General features: G+C 47.4%; 1 protein-coding gene, 2 long non-coding RNA genes and 1 pseudogene across 3 annotated transcripts; 2 read left to right on the plus strand and 2 right to left on the minus strand.

The window, feature by feature from the left end:
* Window positions 1-9,127: 9,127 nt before the first annotated feature.
* On the minus strand, window positions 9,128-11,031 carry LOC120706518 (transcription factor CSA-like). Its single transcript, XM_039991197.1, has 3 exons — window positions 10,440-11,031; window positions 9,819-10,331; window positions 9,128-9,703 (listed from the first exon to the last, which is right to left on the minus strand). Exons 1-3 carry the CDS (start codon window positions 10,729-10,731, stop codon window positions 9,552-9,554), a joined length of 957 nt encoding a protein of 318 aa, XP_039847131.1. The 5' UTR covers window positions 10,732-11,031; the 3' UTR covers window positions 9,128-9,551.
* A 6,425-nt stretch (window positions 11,032-17,456) lies between these two features.
* Window positions 17,457-18,903, plus strand: LOC120706519. The gene is made up of 2 exons (XR_005688331.1): window positions 17,457-17,609; window positions 18,266-18,903. It is a non-coding gene; the product is annotated as an uncharacterized LOC120706519 (long non-coding RNA).
* Window positions 18,904-19,254: 351 nt separating this feature from the next.
* On the plus strand, window positions 19,255-19,980 carry LOC120706520. Its single transcript, XR_005688332.1, has 3 exons — window positions 19,255-19,588; window positions 19,690-19,737; window positions 19,828-19,980. It is a non-coding gene; the product is annotated as an uncharacterized LOC120706520 (long non-coding RNA).
* A 2,564-nt stretch (window positions 19,981-22,544) lies between these two features.
* LOC120710543 lies at window positions 22,545-24,061 on the minus strand (annotated as a pseudogene).
* Window positions 24,062-25,956: the final 1,895 nt, after the last annotated feature.

Raw genomic sequence — 25,956 nt, forward strand, 5'->3', positions numbered from 1 at the left:
CCCAGCCCACCTAGTTCCGGTGGTCTGCAAACCTCGGGCCAGGCCAGTAGGCAGCGTCCGCCGCGTACCGATTCAGCTCCCCTCCAAAGAAAAGCCCTCCTTCTTTTGTCAATGCACTTGATCGCCCAGGGAGAGATGCTGATCGCAAGGGCCGTATGGATGGTGATTGCAGTCATCTTTGACTTGATTAAAACCGTTCTGCCTGCCTTGTTCAATAAGCCGGCTTTCCACGATGGCAAACAGTCCCCCACTTTATCTACTAGTGGCTGGAGGTCGTGTTTCCTGAGCTTCTTGATGGATAGGGGTAGGCCAAGATATCTCACAGGAAAGGCTTGCAGCTTAGCGGGGAAAAAACGCAGCAACATTACCGTGCGTTCCAGATCGCACTGTATGGGCGATATCTGACTCTTGTCCAAATTTGTGCTCAACCCCGAAGCACCAGCGAAGATGTCCAGGATGGCTTTAAGCAAAGCTAAGTCCTGTTGGTTCGGGGAGGCAAAAAGCACAATGTCGTCGGCGTAGAGAAACATCCTTTCCTTGACCACCGGATCAAGAGGCTCAAGCAGCCCTCTTGCATCTGCCTGACTGATCAAAGCATTAAGAACATCCATTGCAAGAACGAAGAGTAGAGGAGATAACGGATCGCCATGCCTTAGTCCGTGAGATGACAGATCCGGCGACCCGGATTTCCACTGAGGACAATCTTGGTGCTTGCCGACGAGAATAACATAGCCAACTAGTTTAGCCATCGCCTGGAAAAACCCAAATGTTCAAGTAGCTCAAGAAGGAAAGCCCAAATATTACCTTACTTAAGGCTATACCTATTTCTAAAGCGAGTAATAAGGTTTCCACCCGAATTTTTGGTTTGGTCCATCTTGTGTTATTGACAGATGGACCTTAATCCATTATAAATCAACACACGTGTACTAATATGTATCCGATACTTATATCAGATTTGTTCGCAGCAACGCACAGACATAATTACCTAGTAAGACTAAAAGGAGAAGGCTTTGGCTACTCAACAAGGCGCTGGGGTAAACCAACCGGACCAAATTAAGTTTAGGCTCGTATGCTTCCAGCACTCACGTAAATTAAAGCAAACGTCGGCTATGTTTACCTCGATCTTTTATATATATATATATATATATATATATATATATATATATATATATATATATATATAGTTACTATAATACCTAAAAGTTAGGTGATTAAATTAGTCCATATACCCTGTTTGGATCTCAGGACTAAAAGGTAGATAAGAAATATTTTATCCATCCCTTACATGTCAATTTTTTTAATTAACGGACAAAAAGTCCAACTAAGCTTTTTACATTTGGCTAATTTCAGTCCAAATTAATTAGATGGGTATTTAGGACTAATAATCGACTAAAAATTAGTTGAGCTGAAGCAAATTTTTAATCCATTTGTTTTGATCACTTAATTGACTAAATATTATTTAGATGTAAAGTTTAGCTCATCGACCAATGCAATACGGAGCCTTATATTAATTAAACAGATAGGTTGGCGTGTGTTGAAGGTCGCCACGCACGCATGGCACAGCATGTAGCACGCATGGCAGTGTATGTATAATAAAGATGCCTCCCTCGTATGCATGCAGGTACACGACGACACGCGCTTGTACGTACCCTTATACGTATATGTACGTGCGGTCGAACGAGGGTACGCGTACGTCGAATCACTTGGAGTACATGCACACATGCATGAGTAAATGGTGAATTGTTGATGGATCATTCGACCAGGCGAGCGCGCGCGGCGCACGTACGGCGCGCTCCTGTGTACTAGTGCGCGTTGACTCGGTGGAGTGGGGCGAGCACACGAGCGAGCGAGTCAGCCGTGCGCGTGCGTGCACGCGCGCTCCTGCATGCTCACATTCAGCCCGTGTTTAGATGTTTTGCAAAAAAAATTGTAATGAAATCTTACTAATTTGAAGTACTAAATGAAGTCTATTTACAATTTTTTTTGCACAGATGGGTTGTAAATCGCGAGACCAATCTAATGATGCTAATTAATTCATGATTAATTAATAATTAGCAGATGGTTACTGTAGCATCACTGTTGCAAATCATGGATTAAGTTGGCTCGTTAGATTCGTCTCGCGATTTACAGCACATCCATACAAAAAGTTTATAAATAAACTTTATTTAGTACTTCATACATGTGTTGAAATATTCGATGTGACGTTTTTTTTAATGTTTACAGAATTTACGAAATGAGAACTAAACCATCCTCAATGGGCTGGCGCCGCACGTACGGACCGAGGGGGCCGGATCGGCCGGTCTCGGGCAGCTCTGATCCATGGGTCGGTCGGTCCTCTGATCAGTGTCTCGCACGCACACGAGCGCTTGCTCGTACGGCCACGCGAGTTACCGGTACATGCACGCGTGCAGCTACATACCAAGCGGTGCCAGTCGTATACTATGTGGAGTACACTATTAGCTAGCAAGTACTGTACAATGTACGGACACGCGCGCACCGGCAGCCGGCCACGGATCTCGATGCACGGACTGACGGACCGGATTCACCGAAGCAGGTAGCCGCTGGCAGAGCGCAGAGGAGACCGGCCGGCTGGCGCTACAAGCCAGCTAGCTAGCTAGCTGGCTCCTGCACGCGGCACTGTGGATGTTGTGTGGTCACTGGTCAGCAGCTAGCGTTCCCAAGCAGCAGCACGGCATTCGTGCGACGACGATAGATAGATGATCGAACGAGCGCGCACACATCAGCACGCAGGCTGCAGGCAGCAGCCAGGTCTTGATGGTCACCTGACTGATTACTGGCTGGCCTCGCTCGTCGTCCGTGCGCGGTGCGCAATGTGTGTCTCGCTGCCAAATCCATTCAACAACCTGACTACTGGAGTAATGCATGCCCCCGCTGCCCAACTGCGTCTGCCCGGCTCGCTGGGAGCCAGATCATTGATCGAGCACACACGTACTCCTGCACTCCAGTTCAGAGCTAAGCTAAGGACTTATTTAGTTGTCTTCAAAATTTCAAAATTTTATAAAATTCTCATCACATCAAATCTTTCAACGCATACGCATGCATGAAGTATTAAATATAACTAAACAAAATAACTAATTACATAGTTTGTCTATAATTTGCGAGAAGAATCTTTTGAGTCTAATTAACTCATGACAAGATAATAATTACCAAATATAAACAAAAATACTATAATATTTTACACCAAAAAATTTATGCATCTAAACAAGGCGTAAGCTAGCCGTATGTGAGACCACTGTAACATGGCGTACTGGCACTCTGGCAGGTGGAACCGTGGAAGTGGAGCTAGCGAGCTCGGGCTTGTTGGGGGTGTCGCTGTGGACAGTGGACGTGAAGCTACGGCCAATGCAGCTAGCAGCAGTGTCGGAACAATAAACCGTACCTGCCGGCTGCTGTAGCGGTAAGTTGAGCAACAGTACTAGCTCACTGTGTTTTGCTAGCTGGTGCTGAAGGCTGGTGCTGGAATATTGTGAGATGAAATTACTACTGGTTGGCTAGTACTGGAGGTTGATGCTGAAATATTATAAGAAAAAAATACTGTTGGCTGGTGCTGGAGCAGAACAGAAGAGGCAGCTCGATCACACTGTTGTTACCAGTAGTCGCTACTCTACTAGGGCGATGCATAATCATGCATGCGTTAAGTAGGCCGCGCCGGGCAAACCATGTCTTTTCCTTGTCGTGTCAAATATATATATGGACCCCGCCCTTTGGTTTCATTCATCAGCTACTAGTAGAGGGGAATAATACTCCAGTAACCTAATAATAATACCCTTTAAATAAAATCTGTTTGGGAGAGCTCCACTCTGCAAAATCCAGCTCCTCCGCTCCCAAATCCTCGTGCAAGACTCTGATGTCTGAACAAAATAGAGAGGGCCAGCAAATCAAATTATTAATCCAAAAACGTAAGTGTCTGTCACCATAAATCTCACTCGCTCGCAGCAATAGATACGGCCAGGGGGTGATAAAGGGCCTTGAAAAGATAATCTAAAAGCCGGACCTTTACTACTCTTCTCCCGATGGGGTGTCTTCCTAATAGTAACGACGACGACTTCTCTTTTCTAACAAACAAAAGATGCTCCATCCCTCTCTTCAGTTTCAGCTCACGCCAGCCTACGCTTTCTGTTTCCCAGAAATGTTCCACCGCACTACAAGCCCCCTTGGCCCTTGACAAGATTGCAGAGAATCCGATGCCAGGGGCGTGCACACGGATGCACATCTCACTGTTTGTTGTTGGGTAGCATGCAGCCTTAGCTGGCCCGCCGCGCACCGAGAGGCCTAGCTAGCTAGCTCCCTAGCTGCTCGGCCGGCCTACCTCACTCGCTCCAAAAGGGAATCGGTTGCTCACACATCTTTGCTTCCTCGGAGGAGAAATCGCCCTCGCTGGCTCGCCTGTTGCACGACATGAGCTTTGATGCCCCAGGATGGATGGATGGATGCACGTCTCCATCGTCCAAACCCACAGCCGTGCAACTCTGCAACAAACACCCCCTCTCTCTTGCCTCACATATGCCCACCACATACTTGGATATTCTCATCTTGTTTGCCTCCCATGTATGTTCTCCTAGTTTTTTTTTTCTTTTTCGCTGTAGTGCCCTTGAAGAAAATAAAGTACTTTGAATAAAACCAGTGGATTATTGGATTAATGATCGAATAATTAAATGCCGTTCTTGAACAACCGAGTGAGTCAAAGTCCATATTTCATCGACAAAACATTTGGAAATGAAGAAAGAAATTAAGTTCGATCCATTCCGAAAACAACACATGGCATACTATTCTTACTCAATATGTGCCTTATCCAAACCATTCAAACCATACTAGGTCATTCTTTGATGTGTAGTGTTCCAACGACTAACTACCTCCTTGCGGACTAGTTTATAAAAAAAAACTCATTGCGTACGTGAGGATTAGACCACGCGTGACACTCTTAAACCCAATCATCTCCTTCAATTCCTTAGTGTTTTTCAACTACCGAAATGCGCGGGATTCTCGTTATTCATGACCGGATGCAATGGACGATGAAGGAATAATCAAACATGTTCAATATTATTACTGCTATGAATTAATTGACTCATGAATATGATGCTTATTAGTTGATAGAAGTCCTAAGCATACGCAACATAGTAACTTATTATATCTATAAATCTATGCATTGCATTCTTTATCTGTACTTGAAGGGAGAATATCTGTAGTTAGTACTTTGAACGGAATATTGTTTTCAGGCGATCATCAGCATAATGCTGCCTATTGTACTGCCGCTTATTGTACTGCCGGCCGGCGCCGTATAGCAACAAGGAAAGAACAGTACGGGCTACATGCATTCCATGTGACCGTTCTCAACCACCTCGATCAAAATGTAAAATGCAAGATTCTCTTCTCTCTTTCTCATCTTTGGAACCTTTTTTTTGCGAGGCTCAGCTTTGGAACTTCAATTAAACAACAAGCTGAATTAACAAGAACAGTTAAGTTGAACACGAGTCTACAAGCATCTCAAACCACATTGGGCTTTCCAGGAAACTCCTTACTCCACTACTAGAGAGAAAGGTTGATCAGCACAGGGTGAAAAAAGGCCATCAGTACCGGTTCTCTGCAACGGGTTCTGCGCAGCCGAGACTAAAAATCTCAAGCATTAGTACTGGTTGTATGACCCGGCGCTAAATACATCTATTAGTACCGGTTGGTGGTTAGTGTTACCAACCGGCCAAAAGCGTATGACATCAAAAAACTTTTAAAAAATATTTTAAACTTAGGAGAAGGTCCCCACACGTGCAAAGTCACAAGTCATACGAAATGTGTGCTTGTGGTGCGAGAATTCAAATTCAGGTCTCTTACCTCGTGTGATACCTCCTTATTACCCTCTCACCTACACAGCAGTAGTGTGATTAGGAGACACATGCTTTCCTTCTGAACTAACCCATGGAGGATCTTTATTACTAGATGGTAACACTAACCGGTACTAAAAGCTATAAATTAGTACTGGGTGGTGCTAGCAATCGGGACTAATGTGGGTGAAGGTATTAGTACTGAGTGGTAACACCAACTTGTACTAATTATAGATTTTAGTACCGGTTGGTGTTACCAACCAACATTTACCCGTACTAAAGGTCCCCAAATCTTTCCATCCATCCCAAAAAAAAACTGGTAGGCATTGGACCCGGTATTAAGCTAGCATTAGTACTGGATCCATTGCCACCGATGTGTTCTTTTTCTAGTATTGCACGTATAGCTCTATTTGTTTTTACTACAAAAATTATTAAATTAAGAGCTCTGTTACAATGATTGTAAAGTACTAGAGGGTACTTTCAGATACTTATTCCCTTGAATTTTTTTCTGACCGTTGATCAATGGAAATTAAATTAAATTAGTACTTGGTCCCACTGTTTTTGGTACTTGGTCCCGTATTTTTGTACCACCAAGTACTTTGGTCTAGGTACTTCCAGGTACTTTCGACCTTGACCACCATACGATTCTATCAGATGGACAGCTGTATTTTTTTCAATTATTGTAAAAAAACTCTTAAATTAATCATAGACATATTAGATTGAATTCCCAAAAATTCCCGGAGCAACACTTGTGCTTTACCGTGTACCAACTTAGCAAATCAAAGTCATGGCAGCCAAGTGGAGCGAATTTTGGTACCCTAGCTAGTTTTGTCATATAGTACGCCTCTCTCTCTCTCTCTCTCTCACACACACACACACATACGCAAATATAATCTAAATTAAACAGCATGATGTCAAGGCTCCGAGTTCATGCGTGCATACAAAAGAATTTTATATGCACGCCATCATCAGTACACAAGAATGAAGATCCACGGACGCATGCAAGGATCCATTTTTTTCCCCCGACACTGATGTAACATTCTTTTAACCTGTTCTAGGCTTTTCTTCTAGCAAGGAACAAAGTATAAGATCGGATTAGGTAAGGAGATATCCCACGTGCGGCCGAGGGCATCCATCTCAGTTTATATTCGTTAGTTGAATTGTTGAAGCAGCCAGTTGGGGGGAGAAATGAAAAATCAACTATCTTGACCTCTTCATTGACACCACTTACATGTCAAACTGCCATGTCGCTTCCTGTTAACGGTATCGAGATTGTTGTTGAAACTTCATTGTGAATTGGTTGTGGGTTTCTTTAGCCGGCTTATATGCAGTTGGGGTCTTTGCTGATGACTGATTTGTAGAGCACTTGGTTGTTCTGGCAAATTATATATGGAATTAAGCTGTTGTTTTCTAACCAACGGACCGGATCGCCTAATTGGCGCGACAACTCAATTCTCAATTTGGCAGTTTTGAGTCCCACCTAACACTGGTTTTGTGAGTTATCCATGTGATTTTCTCACTATTTTGTTTTGTAATTGTAAAGTTGACTCTAAGACATGTAGCTACGAGATTATTCAAAGATAACTATGGTAACCAATCAACCCTCTTTTCTTGGAAAAAAATGATATATTTCTGCCATGCATTTTTCTGGTCCACGAATCAAATGCTACCTTAATTTCCTAGCACCAAAAAGAAACTCAGCTCCTTGAACCCAACACCAACCATAACAACCTAAAAGTAAACTGAGGAGCCAGAGCTAACACTAACAGTCTATAGTTCAATGATCATAACTGGGGTCTTCTCTCCAGTTCCAGACCCCCCCCCCCCCCCCCCCGCCCCCCCCCCCCCCCCCAGCATGATGCCTACTCTATCTTATCATCAAAAGGCCTAGCACATGTCCCATGGCATATATACCTCTTCCATGTCAAGCAATGCTTCTCTAGGCACGCTTATTGTTTTCTTCAGGTTGGCACTTTTCAGGCTCTGGTAACGAGGCGCACTTGATTAACTAACAGAAATTAGGTGCAGCTTCATCAGTCAATCAGTCGTGCACTACATGAACACTAACGGTGCTGATGCATTCTGCATATTCGTTGTTGCAGCTCGACGCCGTCCATCTTTCGCGTAGTTGTTGGATGAAGACCAGTTCTGCTAGTTCAGATGCAAAAAAATACAGATGCTGTAGACAAAGACATCACCCGATGAAGACGAATGAAACGAGTTAATAAACACTTCTGTTTCTTTTAGGAGAGGGATTAAACTTGGTTGTGGACCCTGACGCGGTCCTCACCCAGACGGCTAGACCCGGTGGTTAGTTAGCTGAACACGACCACTTCGCTGATGATGCCTCTGCCCATTCATCAGCTAGCCGGGCAGCAGCAAGACTGAACTGAACTGAACTGAACACGGGGGAGCCGGGGCCTGTTTGGATTTGCGTTGAGCTGAACACACGCAGACGTCAGTGGACGCCACCCAACAACTCCCGGTCAAAACCTCACCACAACTGCTAACACGCACCGAATCTGTTATAAGCATGCTTTAGTTGCGCCCTGCTGCTCGATCTTTTGCAAACTAATCTACTTAGCTTGCTCGCTGGAGCCATCACTGACGGTTTGTTTTGTTCCCAAACGAATCGGCCGCGGATTTCTTAAACTTTTTTTTTCTATTCCATTCAGTGGTCGGTGAGCAAGCTGCTGCGCTGCGGCAGCGTGATGAGCTGCTTGCGCAAGGCGAGTGGCCTGGGTGGCTTGGACAGCAACGGGCGTTGTTGCAACAGCATTTTCGTTGGCGTGCAGGAAATCCGCGACATGGGGGGAGCAACAGTCCAGCAACGGAAACCCAGGAAACCAGGGAAGAGGAGGGAGGTGGCCAGACGGGAGATGTTTTTCGTGTGGCCCCCCTGGAGAAGGGGAGAGAGAGAGGAGGGAGTGCAGGGAAGTTTCAGGAGAAGCCGGTGGGGGTGAAAATGACCCTGCACTGTGCCGTGCCGTGCCATCTTTGGAAAACTAAGCAGCTGCTGCTGCCAGATGAGATGAGAACGTTTGTGTCAGAGGGGGTTGTTCTTGTTGATCGGCCGTCGGCGCAACAAGAAGGGCCCTGCAGCACCGGCTTAGTAAACTGAGTGAGCCTTTGTTTTGCTCGGGCGTTTCAACCGCCGGCCTGAAAGCACAGCAAGATTGCAACGTGGGCATGGTTGGGGAATTGGTTCTTGTTGTTCACCATCTTCTTCATGCGAAGGGAAGAGAGGAGGAGAAAAAGAAAATGAAAAAAAAATAACAGAACAGAGCATGAAAAGAAGAGAGGAGGCAGGGTAAAAAAGAAGCGGCAGAGTATCTGATCTGCCTTTGCCTTGCGGTTTGTGTTACAACTTACAAGCGGTTCCTTTTGCACTGCATCCAACCATTCACAACCGGGGCATGAACATTGGGCATCTCATCTCATCTCATCTTATCTCACCTCACCTGCTTGTTGGTTGCAACTCGTTTCCCAAGCAGAGTGATCAGCAGCAGCAGCAGCAAAACTGTGGTGAGCGAGTAGCCACACCCAGACGACACGAATCGATCACCATTCTTCATTTCTTCTCCCCTAACCTCGTTCTTGACGATGATAAACTTCTTAACCTAAGCTAAGCTAAGCACGGGTTCGTCCTCGCCACCGGGGCTCTCGTCTTCGACCGCCTCCTGTACACCCGCCGTCCGCCGGGGGCGCCACCGATCATGTCGCGCCCACGCCCAGGAAGTCGAAGAAGGGAAGCGCGACCTTGTCGTCGGAGGGAGGAGCCTCCCGGTGGCGCGCCGCCGACGGCGCGGAGAAGGCGGAGCGCGCGCTCGGCGCGAACGCGGCGGCGCGCGGGGCCGCGTCGTAGCCTGCGGACGAACACACACACACACACACACACCAAGGCACGTCAGCCTCGACACGACGCGCGCGAACACCATCAAGCAGAAGAGCATGCACAGCGACGACGTGCAGGGCTCTTACCGGTGTACGTGCTCTGGTGGAAGCAGGGGACGGCGGCCGCGCCGGCGGAGCCGAGGGAGAGATCGGTGGTGCAGGTGGACGCCGACTCCTCGGACTCGCCGCCGCTGCACGCGCGGGTGTCTGCCGCCGGCGCGGCCACTGCCTCCGCGGCGACGCCGTGCGCGCTGGCGCGGAACGGCAGCGGGTGGGAGCCGGCGTAGTGGTGGTGGTGCAGGACGACGACGGGCGCGTAGTGCTGCGGCGGCGGCGGCGGCGCGGGGCCCGGCGAGGACGAGGACGCCTTACGGCGGCGGAGCGCGCCGGACTGCTCGCGCTGGCGGCGCGCCATGAGGACGTGCCAGTGGTTCTTGACGGCGTTGTCGGTGCGCCCCGGGAAGAGGCGGGCGATGAGCGCCCACTTGTTGCCGTAGGCGCGGTGCGCCGCCAGGAGGCTCTCCTCCTCCTCCTCCGAGAAGGCCCGCCGGTTGATCCGCGGGTCCAGCTGGTTGAACCACCGCAGCCGGCAGCTCTTCCCTGCTCCGTCCCATCACAGGCGAGCACACCGATCAGCAAACACGAAGCAAGACACGCATCGAACACCCACGCACGAATCCGCATTGCGTGGCGTCGCCACCGCATTACCTGATCTGCCGTCGAGCTTCTCGGCGATGAGGTTCCAGTTCTGGGGGCCGTACTGCGCGACGAGCTCCTTGAGCTTGGCGTCCTCGGCGGGGCGCCAGTGGCCCCTCGCGCAGAGCTTCCCCTGCCCGCCGCCGCCGCCGCCGTGGCCATGGCCAGCGCCGACGTCCTCCATGTCGTCGGCATGGTACACCTCCTCGGCGGCGTCCTGGTGCCGCTGGTCCTCGCGGAACGGAACCAGCGCCGCCGCCGGCGGTGGCGCCGCGCCGAAGAAGGCGGCCATCTTGTGAGCCATGCGGGGGGCGGCCAAGGCTTGCGGAGAGATGGAGAGCGGAGGCGGAGGGAGAGGGAAAGGGACAGCTTTGTTGCTGCTGCTGCAAAGGAAGGGAGGCGGGCTAATATAGCAAGGAGGAGGAGGGCTCTCTGCCTGGGCTTGATGATGATCACACACTCCCAACAAAACAAGCAGGAAATAAATGCCTTCTTGTTTTAACACTTTCTCTCTCTAGTTCTTGCGTAACCTCCTCCGCCCCTGGTTGGGTTTTGTATGCCTGCCTTTTTAGAGAGAGATAGAGAGATGGGATTGGTTTGGTTGGGCTTTCAGGCTTCCCTTCCCTTACTTTGAATGGCGAGAGAGAGAGAAAGGTGTGTGTGCAATCGGGATTCCCTGACTTGCTGAAGGCGGAACACTGTTCCCGTGACTTTTGAGTCTCTGTGGGCCGTCCGATCTGAGATGGATGGGTATGATTGATTGCTACAGTACCTCTGCTACAGCACAAAACAGTCCCTTTTTGAACAGTGTTCCGTGAACAGTGCCAACTACAGTGATTTACGGTAGGGATCACTGTTCATCCAGACTCAGATCACTGTTCATCTTCGTGCCTTCGCTTCTTCACGTCAGTGAAGTTGGGCCCGTGTGTGTGGTGGGGGGGGTATAGCAGCGTTGTTGTTGCAGTTCTTGTATCGTCCTAGAGTGAGAATTTCACGATTTGTTTGCGTGGGTACATCTCCAGAGGCCGCTCGTGTGGGTTTGGGGAGTCCAACCCCAACCACTACCGGGGGCTGGAGCGCTCTGTCCCTCCCGGCCTAGACAAGCCCACCACCGGGCGCCCCGCCCCCCTCTGGCTCGCCTCTACGCGCACCCACACCAAAACCCCACGATTTCCCTCCCATTTCCATCCTCCTTCCAACAACATCGATCATCTACCCCTTCCTTGTCATTATTAGCACCCTGCATGACATAAAGGTCCTGTTTAGTTCTCAAAATTTCTCGTCACATCAAATTTTTAGACACATACATGGAGCATTAAATATAGTTTCAAAAAATAACTAGTTGCACAGTTTAGCTGGAAATGATGAGATGAATCTTTTGAGCATAATTAGTCCATGATTGAACACTAATTACCAAATAAAAACGAAAGTACTACAGTAGCAAACCCCCAAAAAAATTCACTAACTAAACACGCCCAAAAATGATGGCGCCGGTAGTATCCAAGGACCGGCGGCACGAGTTGTGTGTGGAAAAAACATCCTTGATCTTTTTGGGGGGTTAATGGCTCGAAGCAAGAGAATCTTAGATGATTTTCGGTTGTTCTTTTCATAAAAGAAGAATTAAGACAGTGGTGGTTGAATGATTTGCAAATTTGTAGGACAGAGAACCCTCTTGGCGGAAAAAAAAATAGAGGTGATGATACATGGTCGTCTAGGAAGGGCTCGAGAGAATTGAGATGGAACATGAAAGATGCAATGCGAGCGTAACGAACCCCTCAAATCAGATGATCTGAGGGTCAATGCGGTTTCAACTCGTTCTCGATCTAAACAAGGAGAGTCATGAATGTTCATTAAGCATTGCCTTTTCGATTGGAATGGTACTAGCTCGCAAACATTACGACGGTTCAACCCGGCATATACGGGAGCACAAACGTTAAGAGTAATAGTATATCACTAAAACAAGCTATCACCAAACATAGACAAATAGTAGCTTTATTCTAAAGAAGTCGGATGGCATATGTGCAATGTTCGTAGTTAATGCGGCTTGAAGTCATCCGTGATTGAACGAGACTACTCATCATGAATAGTCGTAACGCACCACCTATCCGCAATTTCGCATAGTAACGGAATAATAACGGACAACCCAAAATGACGAGCGGTTACAAAGCTTATAATAATGGTTGCCTCTGTATACCGCCAAGTCCAAAATTGTAGTTTCATTCACGAAAAGCAACATGATGCATAAACGGCGCAATACGAGTTAATTGTTGTTTTATACTACACGAAGTCACTATAGTTTATAGTATACTTACTCAAAATTTGTTCTTTGCTCAGTTTGTTTCTCTAAGGAATGCCCCACATTTCATATTCCAACTTGATGACATTTTTTACATTTGTAGCATTTATATATGATGAGGCTAGTAAGGCAGAGCACTCTCTCCAATCATAAATACATATTGTTTCAGTCAATGACATGGCCACCAAATGTAATTTTCAGTTGCAAAATATATATCGACATGAATCTACAGACATAAATTCTATGCCTCTAATAGTATTTTAAGAAAAATATATACCATGGTTGGAAGTAGCCCGCTACAGCCTCGCTATAGCCCGCTAATAGCTTTTTAGGAGATCTACCGCTACGCTATACAATATTTGTTCGTTATATCCGCTAAAGGAGGTTTTATTAGATTTAGCCATGCTAAATGTCCGCTAAATAGGTTTTTGTGAGACTTAGCAGCGCTAAATGTCAATTGGGTACTGTTAGGTAGTTAAGAGACGTGTTAAGACTCAAATTTTAGGTGTTAGACCAACGATACTTATAATTTGTATGAGATTATTTATTATTTTATCATTCCGCTAAATGATTTAGCTTTCGCTATAGCCCGCTATAGCTTCGCTATAGCTATTCTATAGCTTTTAGAGAAGGTTACCGCTAAACTTCATAGCCCGCTATTTCCAACCTTGATATATACCTAAAAACAATAAGATGTTGTGACCAGAGACTGTAGTGTTACAGTTAATCCGTCAATCTCCAAATGATATAGTACTTCACAATGCAAATAACATATGCATCTGCCCTAACATAAAAAATAAATCTAAAGGCTATAGCAACGCCACCTTATAGGATATGACCTTTTTAATTTGAATGTAATAGTATTATACAGGCTAGCTTCTTTGCCATAAGATTATTCTATTGAGTAAGTTTATGTTTAAAAATTAAGATGACACTCCTGACCAAAAAAAATTGACATATGTGTGATGCTAGTAGTCAGTGCAGCAGCTATAAAGTTCACTCTAATAAAAAGAGGCTATTCAGGAACAGTAGCAGTGAAGCATTGCCTGCTGGTACCTCAAATAGTAATTCAAGATAATACCAGAAAACACACAGTGATTGTAGGTTTGTATGTTACAGTGGCCTTGTTTGGCTTCTCCAAGCTAATTTCTAGCACAGATTTCTTTTGCATGCATGGAGTATTAAATGAAGTCTATTTGCAAAACCTCTTCAGGGATGGATGCAACTTTTCGCGACGAATCTAATGACAATAATTAATCGATTATTGGTTATAGTGATGCTACAGTAACCATCCTCAAATCACGCGGTCAAAGGTCTCATTATATTCTTTAGGGTTCCTAGCGCAGGGGTTCTGGAGTTAGTTTTGTAAACTTTCATTATTTAGTACCCCTAATTATTGGTCAGAGTTGCTACAGTTCCTAACGTAGCACAAACCAAACAGGGGTGCTATCATCAAGTACAAAACAAATTAACAAGACGCATTAATGATAAAACAAGTCAAATACTACTGCAAAAAAAACAAGTCAAATACCCCTTTTCATACTACGTGAAGTTGGTGCTTCATTATTTTTTTTTTTTGCCCCTCCATCATTTTATAGGATTTCGCGCACATTTTAATCTTCAAAATTCATGATATTTGATCCAGGATTTGTGTAACATTAATAAATAGATTTTTTTATTAAAATTACTGTTAGCTTAATACTGGTTAAGGAGAGAGTAGTAATTTATTATGCGCAGTACTTCACTTGGCCATTTGGTACGAAGCCACATATAAACATTTGTTACGAAGCAAGGTCAATGATCCATCATGACTTCCCAACAAAGAAACATAGCCTAGAAGTCTTTTAATTTGAGAAATGAGCATAGAGTTCCAGCCTACAATAATAGAGTTCAGAAACTTTTCTTGGTTAATGGTATATGACGCCATGAAGTCTATGTTGACACCGCACCGTGATTGTTTTATTGGACCTTAGTTAACACTACTAAATTATACTTGTACCTATAGTAAGTTTTTTCGCCTAGATATACATGTAGCTAAAACTAGCCACTCGATCTACACGATTTTAGAAAACCGACCTTGTTCACCATGCCCAACAGCCAACAGGTGAAAACACAAAACAGAAAGGAAGATACTGACACTAAAAGAAAAAAGAAAGGAAATTGCATCTTGTAACACACTACTCCTTTTCACGCCGTTGAGAACTGTTTTGGTGAGGAAAAGCGATGGAACGGAAAGCACAGGGAAAACGAGAGGGGGTGAAGAAAAAAAATCAAAGGCATTTTTTCTGCGTGACGTGACGTCGGCAAATGGACTCTGGCAGGGGCAGGGAGAAAACGCGAGGAAATGAGAAACCAAGGAACCTGCACGGTTCCGATTCCTACCCCAATTTTCTCTGCTAGCCTTTCCCCAATCGCAACAGGCTTCCCCTTTTCCCTGCTCACCCCGTTGCGCCCCCGCAACCCTTCTTCATTCCCGTTTTGCCATCTCTGCTAATTGTCCGATCAGCTGGAAATCACAATACGGCACTGGAAGCTGCAGTTTTTTTTCCCCATTTTTTTGTAGGGTAGGAAGAGCACGGTGGTGCTACCATTGTTTGGAGTGGATGGAGAAAAAAAAAATGAATTGGATGACGTCAAGAGAGATCTCGTTGCTCGCAGCTTGACAGCTTGTAACGGAACGGGGCATACAGTTTGGTTCTGGCACGAGGAGGGCGTGGAACGTTCCTCGTGCCGCGACCGCGACCGCGACCGTGTGGAGCGAGGGGGAAGATGGGGGGCATGTTCCTGCCTGCCTGGTCGCTGCAGGCGCCGGAACGGTCAAGGCCGGAAGAAGGAAGGGCAGGCCCGCCCGACGCGGAACCTGTTCGCCAAAGGGTGGCACGGGGCACCGGTCGTTAGCTAGCGCCCGATCCCCGTCCCGTTCCCCGCGGTCAAGATCGCGTCCTGCCGGGGAGCAGCCGAGAGCGCCCGTTGGCGGCGTGGGAGCGAGCGAGAGGCGCCGTGGCAGCCGCGGCGTGTTCCGCGTGACAACGCCGTGACGAGGCGTAGCGGCAGAGTGCAGGGGGGACGGCGCGCAATTGCCATGTTGCCGTGGCCATGGGATTGCACGGAACGGACTAGCTGCGCAGCGACGTGCTAGTATTCGTTTTTTCTCCCCCTTTCCACATGAACGCACCAACTAATCCCTGACAGCAAAAAAAAGGGGGTAAAAGAGGAGGGAGAGGAGCTCGGCCCTCGCAGCAGTACAAATTTGACTAAGCACATGTGCAGTGCAGCAGATGCAGGCTGCAGCAAAGACCAAGGAACAACCAAGCCGCTGTAAAGACATGATGAGTACCGGCGGCCTCGTCAGTTTTCAGACCCAACTATTCAAAAGTTGTTCATTTTGATACCGTAGCACATTTCGTTGTTACTTGACAAATAATATCTAATCATAAATTTATTAGGTTTAAAAGATTCATCTCGTATTAATCAGTTAAACTGTATAATTAGTTATTTTTTCAATTTTATTTAATGCTTTATGCATGTGTCCGAATATTCGATGTGATAGGTAATGTAGAAAAAATTTTAGAACTAAACAGAACCTTAGAAAGAAGAGGGACGAGGCCTTCATCAGTCATCACGCCTGTTCAGCTTCAGCCCGCGCAGAGATCTCCATTCATGTTTAGTTGCAAAAATCAAAATTCTAAATCTATCACATTGAATAAAAATCTTACATGCATGGAGTATTAAATCTAGATAAAATAAAAAACTAATTTTATAGTTTGTTTGTAAATTACGAGATGAATCTAACTAGACCATGATTAGGCATTAAAGTGTTACAGTAATTGTTACAGTACCATATGCTAATGATAGATTAGTTAGTCTTAGTAAATTCGTCTCGTAGTTTATAGATGAGTTTCGAAATTAGTTTTGTGATTAGTCTATGTTTAATATTTCAAATGTAAAAAAATTTCATATCAAAAAATTTACGGAGCTAAGGTTCTGCTCGCCCTTTTTAGAAGTACTGTGCGTACATGCCCCAATGGCAGAGCAGGTAGATATCGCCATTTGTTTGTTTGTTTGGCTTGTCTCCCGTCTTGACCCCCTTGCATCGCGTTGCAGCCGGTCTCGCAGCAACTCTTTTTCCTGTTGCTGAAAACGACGGTCAACGAGTTCCTGCACGCACTAGCTCCTCCGTTCCATCTTTCATCAGTCAGTCCCCTGCCCAACCAGCTGCCAACGCCTCCAGCAGAGGTGACACTTACTCAACCGGCCTGATTAAAAAAAAAGTTCGATGCATATGCAAACATGCCTGAAAACTGTTCGAACCAACCATTTTTTGCTGAACTATTTCAAAGCGCATTATTTAAAAAAATTAAAGCGCATTGTCCTTCGACACCCTCCTCTGCACACGCGAATTACTGCTGAAAGTAGGAGATTTGTTTTGCATACAGGAGTATCAAAATCGAAATGGTTAAAATCTGCTGCCCTGTGCTCGCACGCCCGCATTCCACACCAAAAAGGACGGCCGCGGCTCCGGATATTTTACGAAAACACCCTCCAGTTTAATAAGAATCTCAATTCAATCCAACAAGTTCAATCCATAGATTACTCACGTGCACATATTTTATAGATAGATCCTCGTTCTAAAATTTATTTCCGCATGAAAAATAGAAAAATCGATGGTACTATCGTTTTCACACAAACCACCTTCCAAACCATTTGCAGCGAGCTGAAAGCGAGGGGCGCCAAGGCGAGGGCCCTTTCCCACGGTAACTTTTCTGCAATGTATATACGCTCTTCTGCTCCTATGCCCTCCTCTTGCAGGTCGCCATCGACCTCAAATCTGGTGTCGACGATTCCATGGACAATGTCCTTATTGTGTTTGGTGAAATGGGCAGAAGGTACATCATTACTTCTTTTCTCTTTCAATTTTGCATACAGATTTTGACAGTCCCTATCCCTATCCGCTGTGCTTGCACATTCTGGTTCAGAGGTCAAAGTTTAGAAGAGAGATGACATGAGTTCAGTGGAACTGCAATTGTACTTATGTCATGCTATGTGAGTACATTGTGTTCAGTATACATTGAGCAGCGGTTGATGGATTGTAATTTGTGGTATAGAAAAAGATGTGGTTTAGAGTAGAGGATCAAAATATATTTCAGTTCAGATTTCTTTCTATAAGCTTTGGAAGTGAACATCTTGATGTAGAGTAGCAACATTCATGAATATTTAGATTGAACCAACCTATAATTGATAGTCTTATTGGTTAGCCAAGTCATGAAAACGTGAAGCTGTCTTGATTGGACAGAGAAATTTGAGATTCTATAACATTTGAATCAGAGGCACTTTCTTATGCATTGAAACTAACAATAGTTTTAGAGGTGAAAGAGTGAAAACTACATCACTGTAGAGAAAAGTATACTAAGTATGGCAATACCAAGTTAGTGAATTTTTTCAATGTGGAAAAAGAACCTCGGTTCCAGCACTGGGAGCCCGCCTTCTGCGCATTAAGCGTAAACGCCTTCTCCTTGTCTGAGTTTGGGTTCTGTTACATCAGCTCGCGTTGCTCGTGCTTCTCAGAAGAACGCAGTTGTCTGCTATGCAGTGCGAAGGTTTGTTGAAGTATGAGTACACCAAATTTCAAGCGACACACGATAAGTTTTGCAAAGACAAAGGTGCACATATACAGAATTTCAAAGGTATGCCAGATAAGAGATAAGCAGCAACCTATTGTGATGTGCGATATTTCTTATCATCCATCTTTATCGATGTCATGCTCAAGCAGTAATATCCTTATAAAGTTATAGTTTCGTCTTGCACATGTCATGCTTATGCAGGTCTCAGAATATCCTAACCGTTTCATCTGAAATATGACATGTTTTGATCTCGATGTCCAGATATTACTTGGCTACAAATGAGTTTTGTAGTTTGCCTGTTTGTTATTATAGGGAACCTATAGACAATTTGACCTTGGGAAACTCCAGTATGCGCATCTGTATAATTTGCTAGCAGTTTTACAGCTACTAAATGCCTTTAATCCTACTTCATGTCGTAATGTGAAATCATGCATAGAGTGCTGTGCTGTGCCTATACTATCTCTTCCTGAGTTTCACTGAGATAGCTATCATCAGTTATACACACTCGTTTCAATTGACTTATCTGTCTGCTGTTTTCTGCAGATCTTTTCTCTGATTTTGAAGATGATAAAGAGAAATTGCTCACTGTCAACTCATTTTAGGATATTTTTGACCCTTCTGTTTTGATTGTAGCGAATAAGGCTATGATCAGTTCGATTTTCCTTATTGCAGCTCTAAGTTAGCATAATGGTTTTATTTATGAAAAGATATATGGTGGCTTTGAGAAGATACAGCCTTCAGTAAGCTTTCTTGTGTAAATAATCCTTTTACTTGTTATCATTATAATAGGATCATAACATTGTTTCCTTTGTTAGATCTGTGACCTTGTTGACGTTGCCAGGCTCTTAAATGTTACCCTGGTTATTACTGAGATAAAAGTAACAACTCGTGCAAAAGGCATCAGTTGATATGTCCTTGCTCATTCTGAAATTCATTATGGTAGTTTATCTATTCCTTGTACCCTGTTTTTTTCTGTTTGACCTCTAAATATAGCACTCCCTCTGTTCCGACCTTGCAGTCCAAAGTTCAAAAGCTTTTCTTATCTATATGATGAAGATCATTTCATAGATTCACTTTCCAATGATGTGGTTATTGTGGCGGCTTGCCAAAGGATCTCAGAGGCTTAAAAAGGATAAAATTTTCCACAGTATCTCCTAGGAATTCTGCCACTCTAGAGTACTACATAACAGAAGTATTACCCAGACTTGTAAACTCAAAAGCTATTGGGATAATTGTTAACGGAGGTAATTGTCTTAAGGTATCCTCCAAGCCCATGCTTAATCTGTTTTGTTTTTCGTTTTATTTTGAATGTGAACTTAAAGCCTTTCCATATGATTTTCTGCAGTCAATTCTCCCTATAAACCCGGAGGAATTTCAGAAGCTTAGATGCAAGGTAGCTTCATACCGTAATATGTTTATTTCTGATTTTCTAGTGTGGTTTCTTAATAGGATGTAAATTGCTAATTGAAGTTGCTGCATCCAGAGGATGGATGATCTGCGTGGAGATTCTTTTGCCTGTAACAATTTCTTTGGAGAAATTTGCAAGCTTGAGCATTCCTCAAATGTTTAAACAAGAAACGTGCATCCCTGCTCTCCAATTTTTATTTGATTCTATTGCTGGATTTGATTGTTGAAATAGTAGGGTGCGCATCGCTCGCCGAATGTTCTAGTATAATTAATGGTGGGAGATTTGGACATGTGCGGTGCGGCGAGGCGCTCAAAGATCCCGGCGCTGTTAATGATCGATCCAGGACGCTTTCCGCAGTACTGAAAAAGCCTAGTATTAACTTAAATTTAATCGGGCACCTTGGCCTTTCCCGGGGTCAAAAATGTCTGCCATGATCGTGGCCATTGTTCCCCTGCCTCCCGTTCGTCCATCTCTCGCCGCCGCCCCCATCCGACTTTCCATCGCTATCAATGTAACTTGCTTAAAAAACTACTCGCTGGGGAAGGTACTGCAGGTATACATCCGCGTATGAACTCGATAGATCGTCGCCGTCCGTTAGGGCAATGTTCACCATCTCATCTCTGTTTACAAGTCATGGATCATCATGACAGCATCTCCAACGGCCGTGCTATCCCAGATGAGATCGCTAAAAAGAGCAAAAGAGCGATAAAATCCTGTTCCAACAGTCTCGGCATCTACCTTCGCTCGCCATTGCGCTCGATATCCCGGGCTGCTCGCTCGTCAAAAAACCCGACGGACTTCGCTCGCCATCTCGCTCGACGCGTGCGGGCCTCATCCTCCTACGGCTTCCCGCCCTTGCGCTCCAGCCGTGCCGCCCTCGAGCTCGGGCTCGTCTCGCGCCGCCGCCGTCCTCCCGTCATCCTGCGCAGGGCAGGCCGAGGCGGGCGCGGCGAGCCCAGGCCGACGCGGAGGAGGACGGGGCGGGTGCGGCGAGCCCAGGCCGGCGCGGAGGGTGGGGCGGGCGCGGCGAGCGGAGACCGCCGCGGAGGACGGGGCGGGCGCGGCGAGACCACGCCGGCGCGGCAAGCGGAGGACGGTGCGGAGGACAGGGCAGGCGCGGCGAGACCACGCCGGCGCGGCAAGCGGAGGACGGTGCGGAGGACAGGGCAGGCGCGTCGGAGGCGTGGGCCTCGCTGGCGGCGGAAGGCGCAGAGGAGTCGAGGAGGGAGCACAGAACAGAGCAGGCGCGGCTGGGAAGAAAAGATATAGCGGGACCTACGTGTCAGCTAGCGTGGAAGGAGTGAATTGAATAAATGGATAGCTAGTGTGCTGGACTCTACCACAATATAGAGAGCCAATGTTAGCTAAATCAGAATTTGGCTAGTCTATTTTGGAGAGTCTGTCAGAGATGCTCTGAGTCATGACCTCCTGGCTGAGATATAACGGTGACGTGGACAATGTATCACTCTGCGAGGTTCAATGCGTATCGGCTAGCAAGCAAGTAGTGGCAACTTGTCCAGTAGGGTTCCCATGGAGGCTCAGCTCAGATCGTCTCAAGCAGAGTCTCAGCTCGTCTCACCGCATAACGGAACTTCTTTAGAGATGCATACTCTGATTTGACTGACACATGCGTATTGCGTACTCCCTCCGTTCCCAAATAAATGTAATTTTAGGACTAAACACGCAAACTAATATTTAAAAGTGGTAAGGGCCATCAAATTTGGCATAGATAATCTAAAAGCTGGGCCCTAAAAGAACTAGACTCGGGACTCTAATCTTATACAATTTTAAGCTAAAAATTTAAGGGCCAAATTGCGCGTGAAAGGACTACTAGGGTCATAGACCATTACCGCCCCTACAAATATTATGTGTAAAATTACAAAAACACCCCTTGTCTTTTGTGACGAGCGAATGAGGTGTTAGTTGTCTTTTGTCGAAATGTTTCGAAAATTTTCTTGTCTTTTATGGTAGATAGGTCAAAGTTAGCATTTTTTGAATAAATTTTAAACTCTATAGTTGCAATTATTTTGGGACGGGGAGTATATGTTGACCACCTTTTCTACTTAAATGAGAGTCTTCCACAATTCATTTTTGTTAATCATATCCACGACATAGTACTTGTTAGTACATGGGTGGCTATCCAATATTTCCTTCAACTTCGAGTCTTCTACATTGGCTTTAATAGCACCACACAATCGAGTGAGACCAATTATCATTAACGTTTAGATGAAAACCACATATCATGCATGACAATGGTACTTTATGAATTTGTGTGGTGCTATTTAACATTAGCGTTAAATTTTTAATTTCCTATTTTTATCATGCCTCATCTTAATAATGCTAATGTTAATGTGGAGGATTTAAATAACGTCCCAATAAGATTAAAATGAGAAAGTAATAACTACTATAGTAAGAGTTAAACCACTTTCTGAAAGGTTCATAGGCCCCGTTTAGTTCCCAAAAATTTTCACCCAAAAATTTTCACCTCTCCTTTAAAACACATGTATGAAGCACTAAATGTAATTAAATAATAAAACTAATTACACAGTTTGGATGTACACGACGAGACGAATCTTTTGAGCCTAATTAGGGCATGATTAGCCATAAGTGCTACAGTAACCCACATGTGCTAATGATGCGGTCAAATGCCTCAAAATATTCGTCTCGCGGTTTCCAAGTGAGTTCTGAAATTAGTTTTTTAATTAGTGTTCGAAAAGGCCTCCCGATATCTGATCAAACAACGACGAGACACCCAAAATTTTTTGATTTTGGGAACTAAACGCTCCCATAGTTACTTGGTGGAAGATTCCTCTGCCCACATCAGCACCTACGCAGCAACGCGGATTTCAGCACTCTGCTTGCAGCATCCTATTCCTAGGCCGAAAATTCAGATGACGGTAACTAAACATCTCTGCCGGCTCTTTGGGCGGTAAAAAACATTCCTAATCTCCGATCTCCGATCATGTCGCACCGACGCCGAGGAAGTCGTAGAAGGGGCGGGTGAGCATGCCGCAGCCGTCGTCGGACGCCGCCGCCCCGTGGCGCGCTGGCGAGGGAACGGAGAACGCGGAGCGCGCGCCGGGCGCGAACGCGGCGGCGCGAGGGGCCACGTCGTCGCCTGCGGCCGCCGTGGACGGACGAAACAGACACCTTGTCAGCGAGCCAACACACTAGGAAGAAGTCGTAGAAAGGCATACGAAGAGACGAGGACTCGTACCGTCGTTCGAACTCTGGTAGAAGGAGGGGGCGACGGCCGCGCCGGCGGAGCCGAGGGAGAGGTCGGTGGTGCAGGTGGACGCCGACTCGTCGGACTCGCCGCCGCTGCACGCGAGGGTGTCCGCGGCGACGCCGTGCGCGCCGGCGCGGAACGGCAGCGCGTGGGAGCCGGCGTAGTGGTGGTGGTGCAGGACGACGACGGGCGCGTAGTGCTGCCGCGGCGGCGGCGGCGGGGGGCCAGGCGAGGACGAGGACGCCTTGCGGCGGCGGAGCGCGCCGGACTGCTCGCGCTGGCGGCGCGCCATGAGGACGTGCCAGTGGTTCTTGACGGCGTTGTCGGTGCGGCCCGGGAAGAGGCGGGCGATGAGCGCCCACTTGTTACCGTAGGCGCGGTGCGCCGCCAGGAGGCGCTCCTCCTCCTCCTCGGAGAAGGCCCGCCGGTTGATCCGCGGGTCCAGCTGGTTGAACCACCGCAGCCGGCAGCTCTTCCCTGCTCACACCCATAACATTCCGTCAGGTCAGAGCACACGAAGCAGACACACACGAGACGGAAATCTATGGCACGCGCATTGTGTCCTGCTACGTACCTGATCTGCCGTCGAGGTTCTCGGCGATGAGGTTCCAGTTCTGGGGCCCGTGCTGCGCGACGAGCTCCTTGAGCTTGGCGTCCTCGGCGGGGCGCCAGTGGCCCCTCGCGCAGAGCTTCCCCTGCCCGCCGCCGGCGCCGTCTTGGCCGTGGTACACCTCCTCTGGCTCCTGTTCGTCGTGGAACGGAGAAAGAGCCGCCGACGGTGGAGCACGGCCGGAGAAACAAGCCATCTCATGAACCATCTGGGCTCAAGGCTTGAGGGGAGGGGATTGTGTTTGTGAGAGAGGAAGCTGCAATTGCAAACGAAGAGAGGAGGAGAGGGAAAGGAAATGCTTGCTGCTGCTGCTGCAAATGAAGATTTGCTCTTGCTAATATAGGAGGAGGAGGCTACCTCTTGCTCTGCCTCGAGCGCTCCCAACTCCAAATAAAATGCCTTCTGCTTTTCTCTCTCTGTATCTCTAGTTTTTCTTAAGAGAGATGGGGTTAGTTCGATGTAACTTCAGGCTCTTCCGTTCCCTGGACTTGCTTTGAGAGTTGGGACTGATGGAGTGATGCTGTTCTGCTTCTGCACCAGGATCCGGTGCAGTCAACACAATGCTCCGCTGCTACAGTACCCGATCGTGTCTCGCGCGGCTCCGGACCGTCCGATCCAGCTTCAACGGTTACGGTAGCAGGTGGTACGGAGTATTATACAACGGAACGGAACCCTGTCCACCTGTCCTAGCTCTCTGTCGCTGTTCTTGTGCCGTCCTTGGTGGAGAGAAACAGAGTGTTTATGAAATACTAGTTTTTTCTCGGGTTCAGCTTCAGAGGCCGCTGGTGTGGGTTTGGTTTGGGGAGTGAGGCAACTCCAAGTCTCCAACCAGGCGACCACTACCGGAGGTTCCCTCCCTGCATCGACCAAACCCCCGGAACCCCGTTCCCCCTATGCGCACCCACACAATCTCTTCCTCCTCCCAACCACGCCCATCATCGACAGCCACCCCATGACATTATTAGCACCATGACGGTGGAATTAAGATACAATTCACAAGGATAGCATCCAAGGATTGGCATGAGTTCCATTGTTTCATTTGGTCATCGGCAAGGATATGCATGGGGAAACATGAATCCACCTAACCAAAAAAAAAGTAACATTATTACGAAAATATGTTCAGGATAAAATGTGTATGTGAGTTTGTATTTGATATTATACAAAGTTGTTTATAGCCAAGGTTGGTCAAGTTGGCTAGTGGTGGCAAATTACATGTGCGAGTTGCAAGCGAACATTCGGAGGTCAAGTATTTGTTTCGATACAAGAAATGCTACAGTTTTCGGAGGACAATATATATAAGGAAACGAAATTAGATACTCTTCTCCCAAATTACTAGTTGCTCACCCAAATCGAGTGTCAAAGAAAGTTGCAGTACAGTGACGGCCATCTATTGTATTAAGTACCAGGTCGACTGCATGCAGGCATGTGCTTGGACTCGATGTCGTCAGAGACTGCTCTAGCGACATGGTCATTAGTCTCTCCGCACTCGTCACTTTCCAAATTCACTCTCTAAAAAAAATGTTTTTGTCTGGTCATCGAGATTCTCTTCTCTATATTTAGTTTTGCTGCACCCGTTCACTCTCTATATCTCCACTCTATACCAACTACCAGCAGACGGGCCCACATGTCAGATATTTTTTTACCCCCGTCGGCATCCTCTCTCCCTCCCCGCTCCCTCTCTCGTTCTCCTCCCCTGCTCCCCCCGCCGGCACGCGCGCCCCTCTCCTGCGCCCTCCCGTCGGCACACCGCCCCCTCCTGCTCCCTTCTCCTCCCTCCCTTCCACTCGACTCCGCGCCCCTCTCCGCGCGGCAGGAGCCCGCGCCGGCCAGATCCCACGGCGGGGCGGGGCGGCGGCCTCCGGCATCCCCTGCGCCGCGGCCCGAGCGGCGGGGGTGGTGCTCGGCGCATCCTCCTCCTCCCAGCGCCCTCCCTTCCCCATCTGCCTCCCTCCCCCATCTCCCCTATCTCCCGGTAGAGGCGAGGTGAGGTGGCCATAGCGCCCGCCCCTGCCCCCTCCTCCCTCCTCGCTCTCCCATCGCGGCGGCGCGTGGCGAGGTGGCCATGACGGCGCGCGGCGGGGCTCGGAGGTGGAGGCAGCGACGCCGTCGCCCCCACGCACGTCTCCGGCCATGCCGCGGCGTCCATGGCGAGGCGGCGCGGCGGAACAGGGGGCAGTGGAGTAGGGGCGTCTGGTCCTCCTCGCGGGCGGCGGCAGCTCCCTCACGCCGCAAGCTCGAGCAGCAGAGCAGCTCGCAGGGGAGGGTCCACCGCTGCCCGGCCACGCCGCTGCAGCTCGGCCGTGAGGGAGCCCGGCGCGTGCCCATGGCGGAGCGGTTCCGCGCGGGCCCCCGATTCAACCACGAT

Source organism: Panicum virgatum, chromosome 5K (assembly GCF_016808335.1).
Source record: "Panicum virgatum strain AP13 chromosome 5K, P.virgatum_v5, whole genome shotgun sequence".
NCBI classification, from domain to species: Eukaryota; Viridiplantae; Streptophyta; class Magnoliopsida; order Poales; family Poaceae; genus Panicum; species Panicum virgatum.

Coding starts and splice junctions, on each gene's coding strand:
- LOC120706518 (XM_039991197.1), bottom strand. CDS start 10,731: ATGGCTCACAAGATGGCCGCCTTCTTCGGCGCGGCGCCACCGCCGGCG. Junction 10,332..10,439: donor GAAGCTCGACGGCAGATCAG/GTAATGCGGTGG, acceptor GGGACGGAGCAG/GGAAGAGCTGCCGGCTGCGG. Junction 9,704..9,818: donor CCACCAGAGCACGTACACCG/GTAAGAGCCCTG, acceptor GTTCGTCCGCAG/GCTACGACGCGGCCCCGCGC.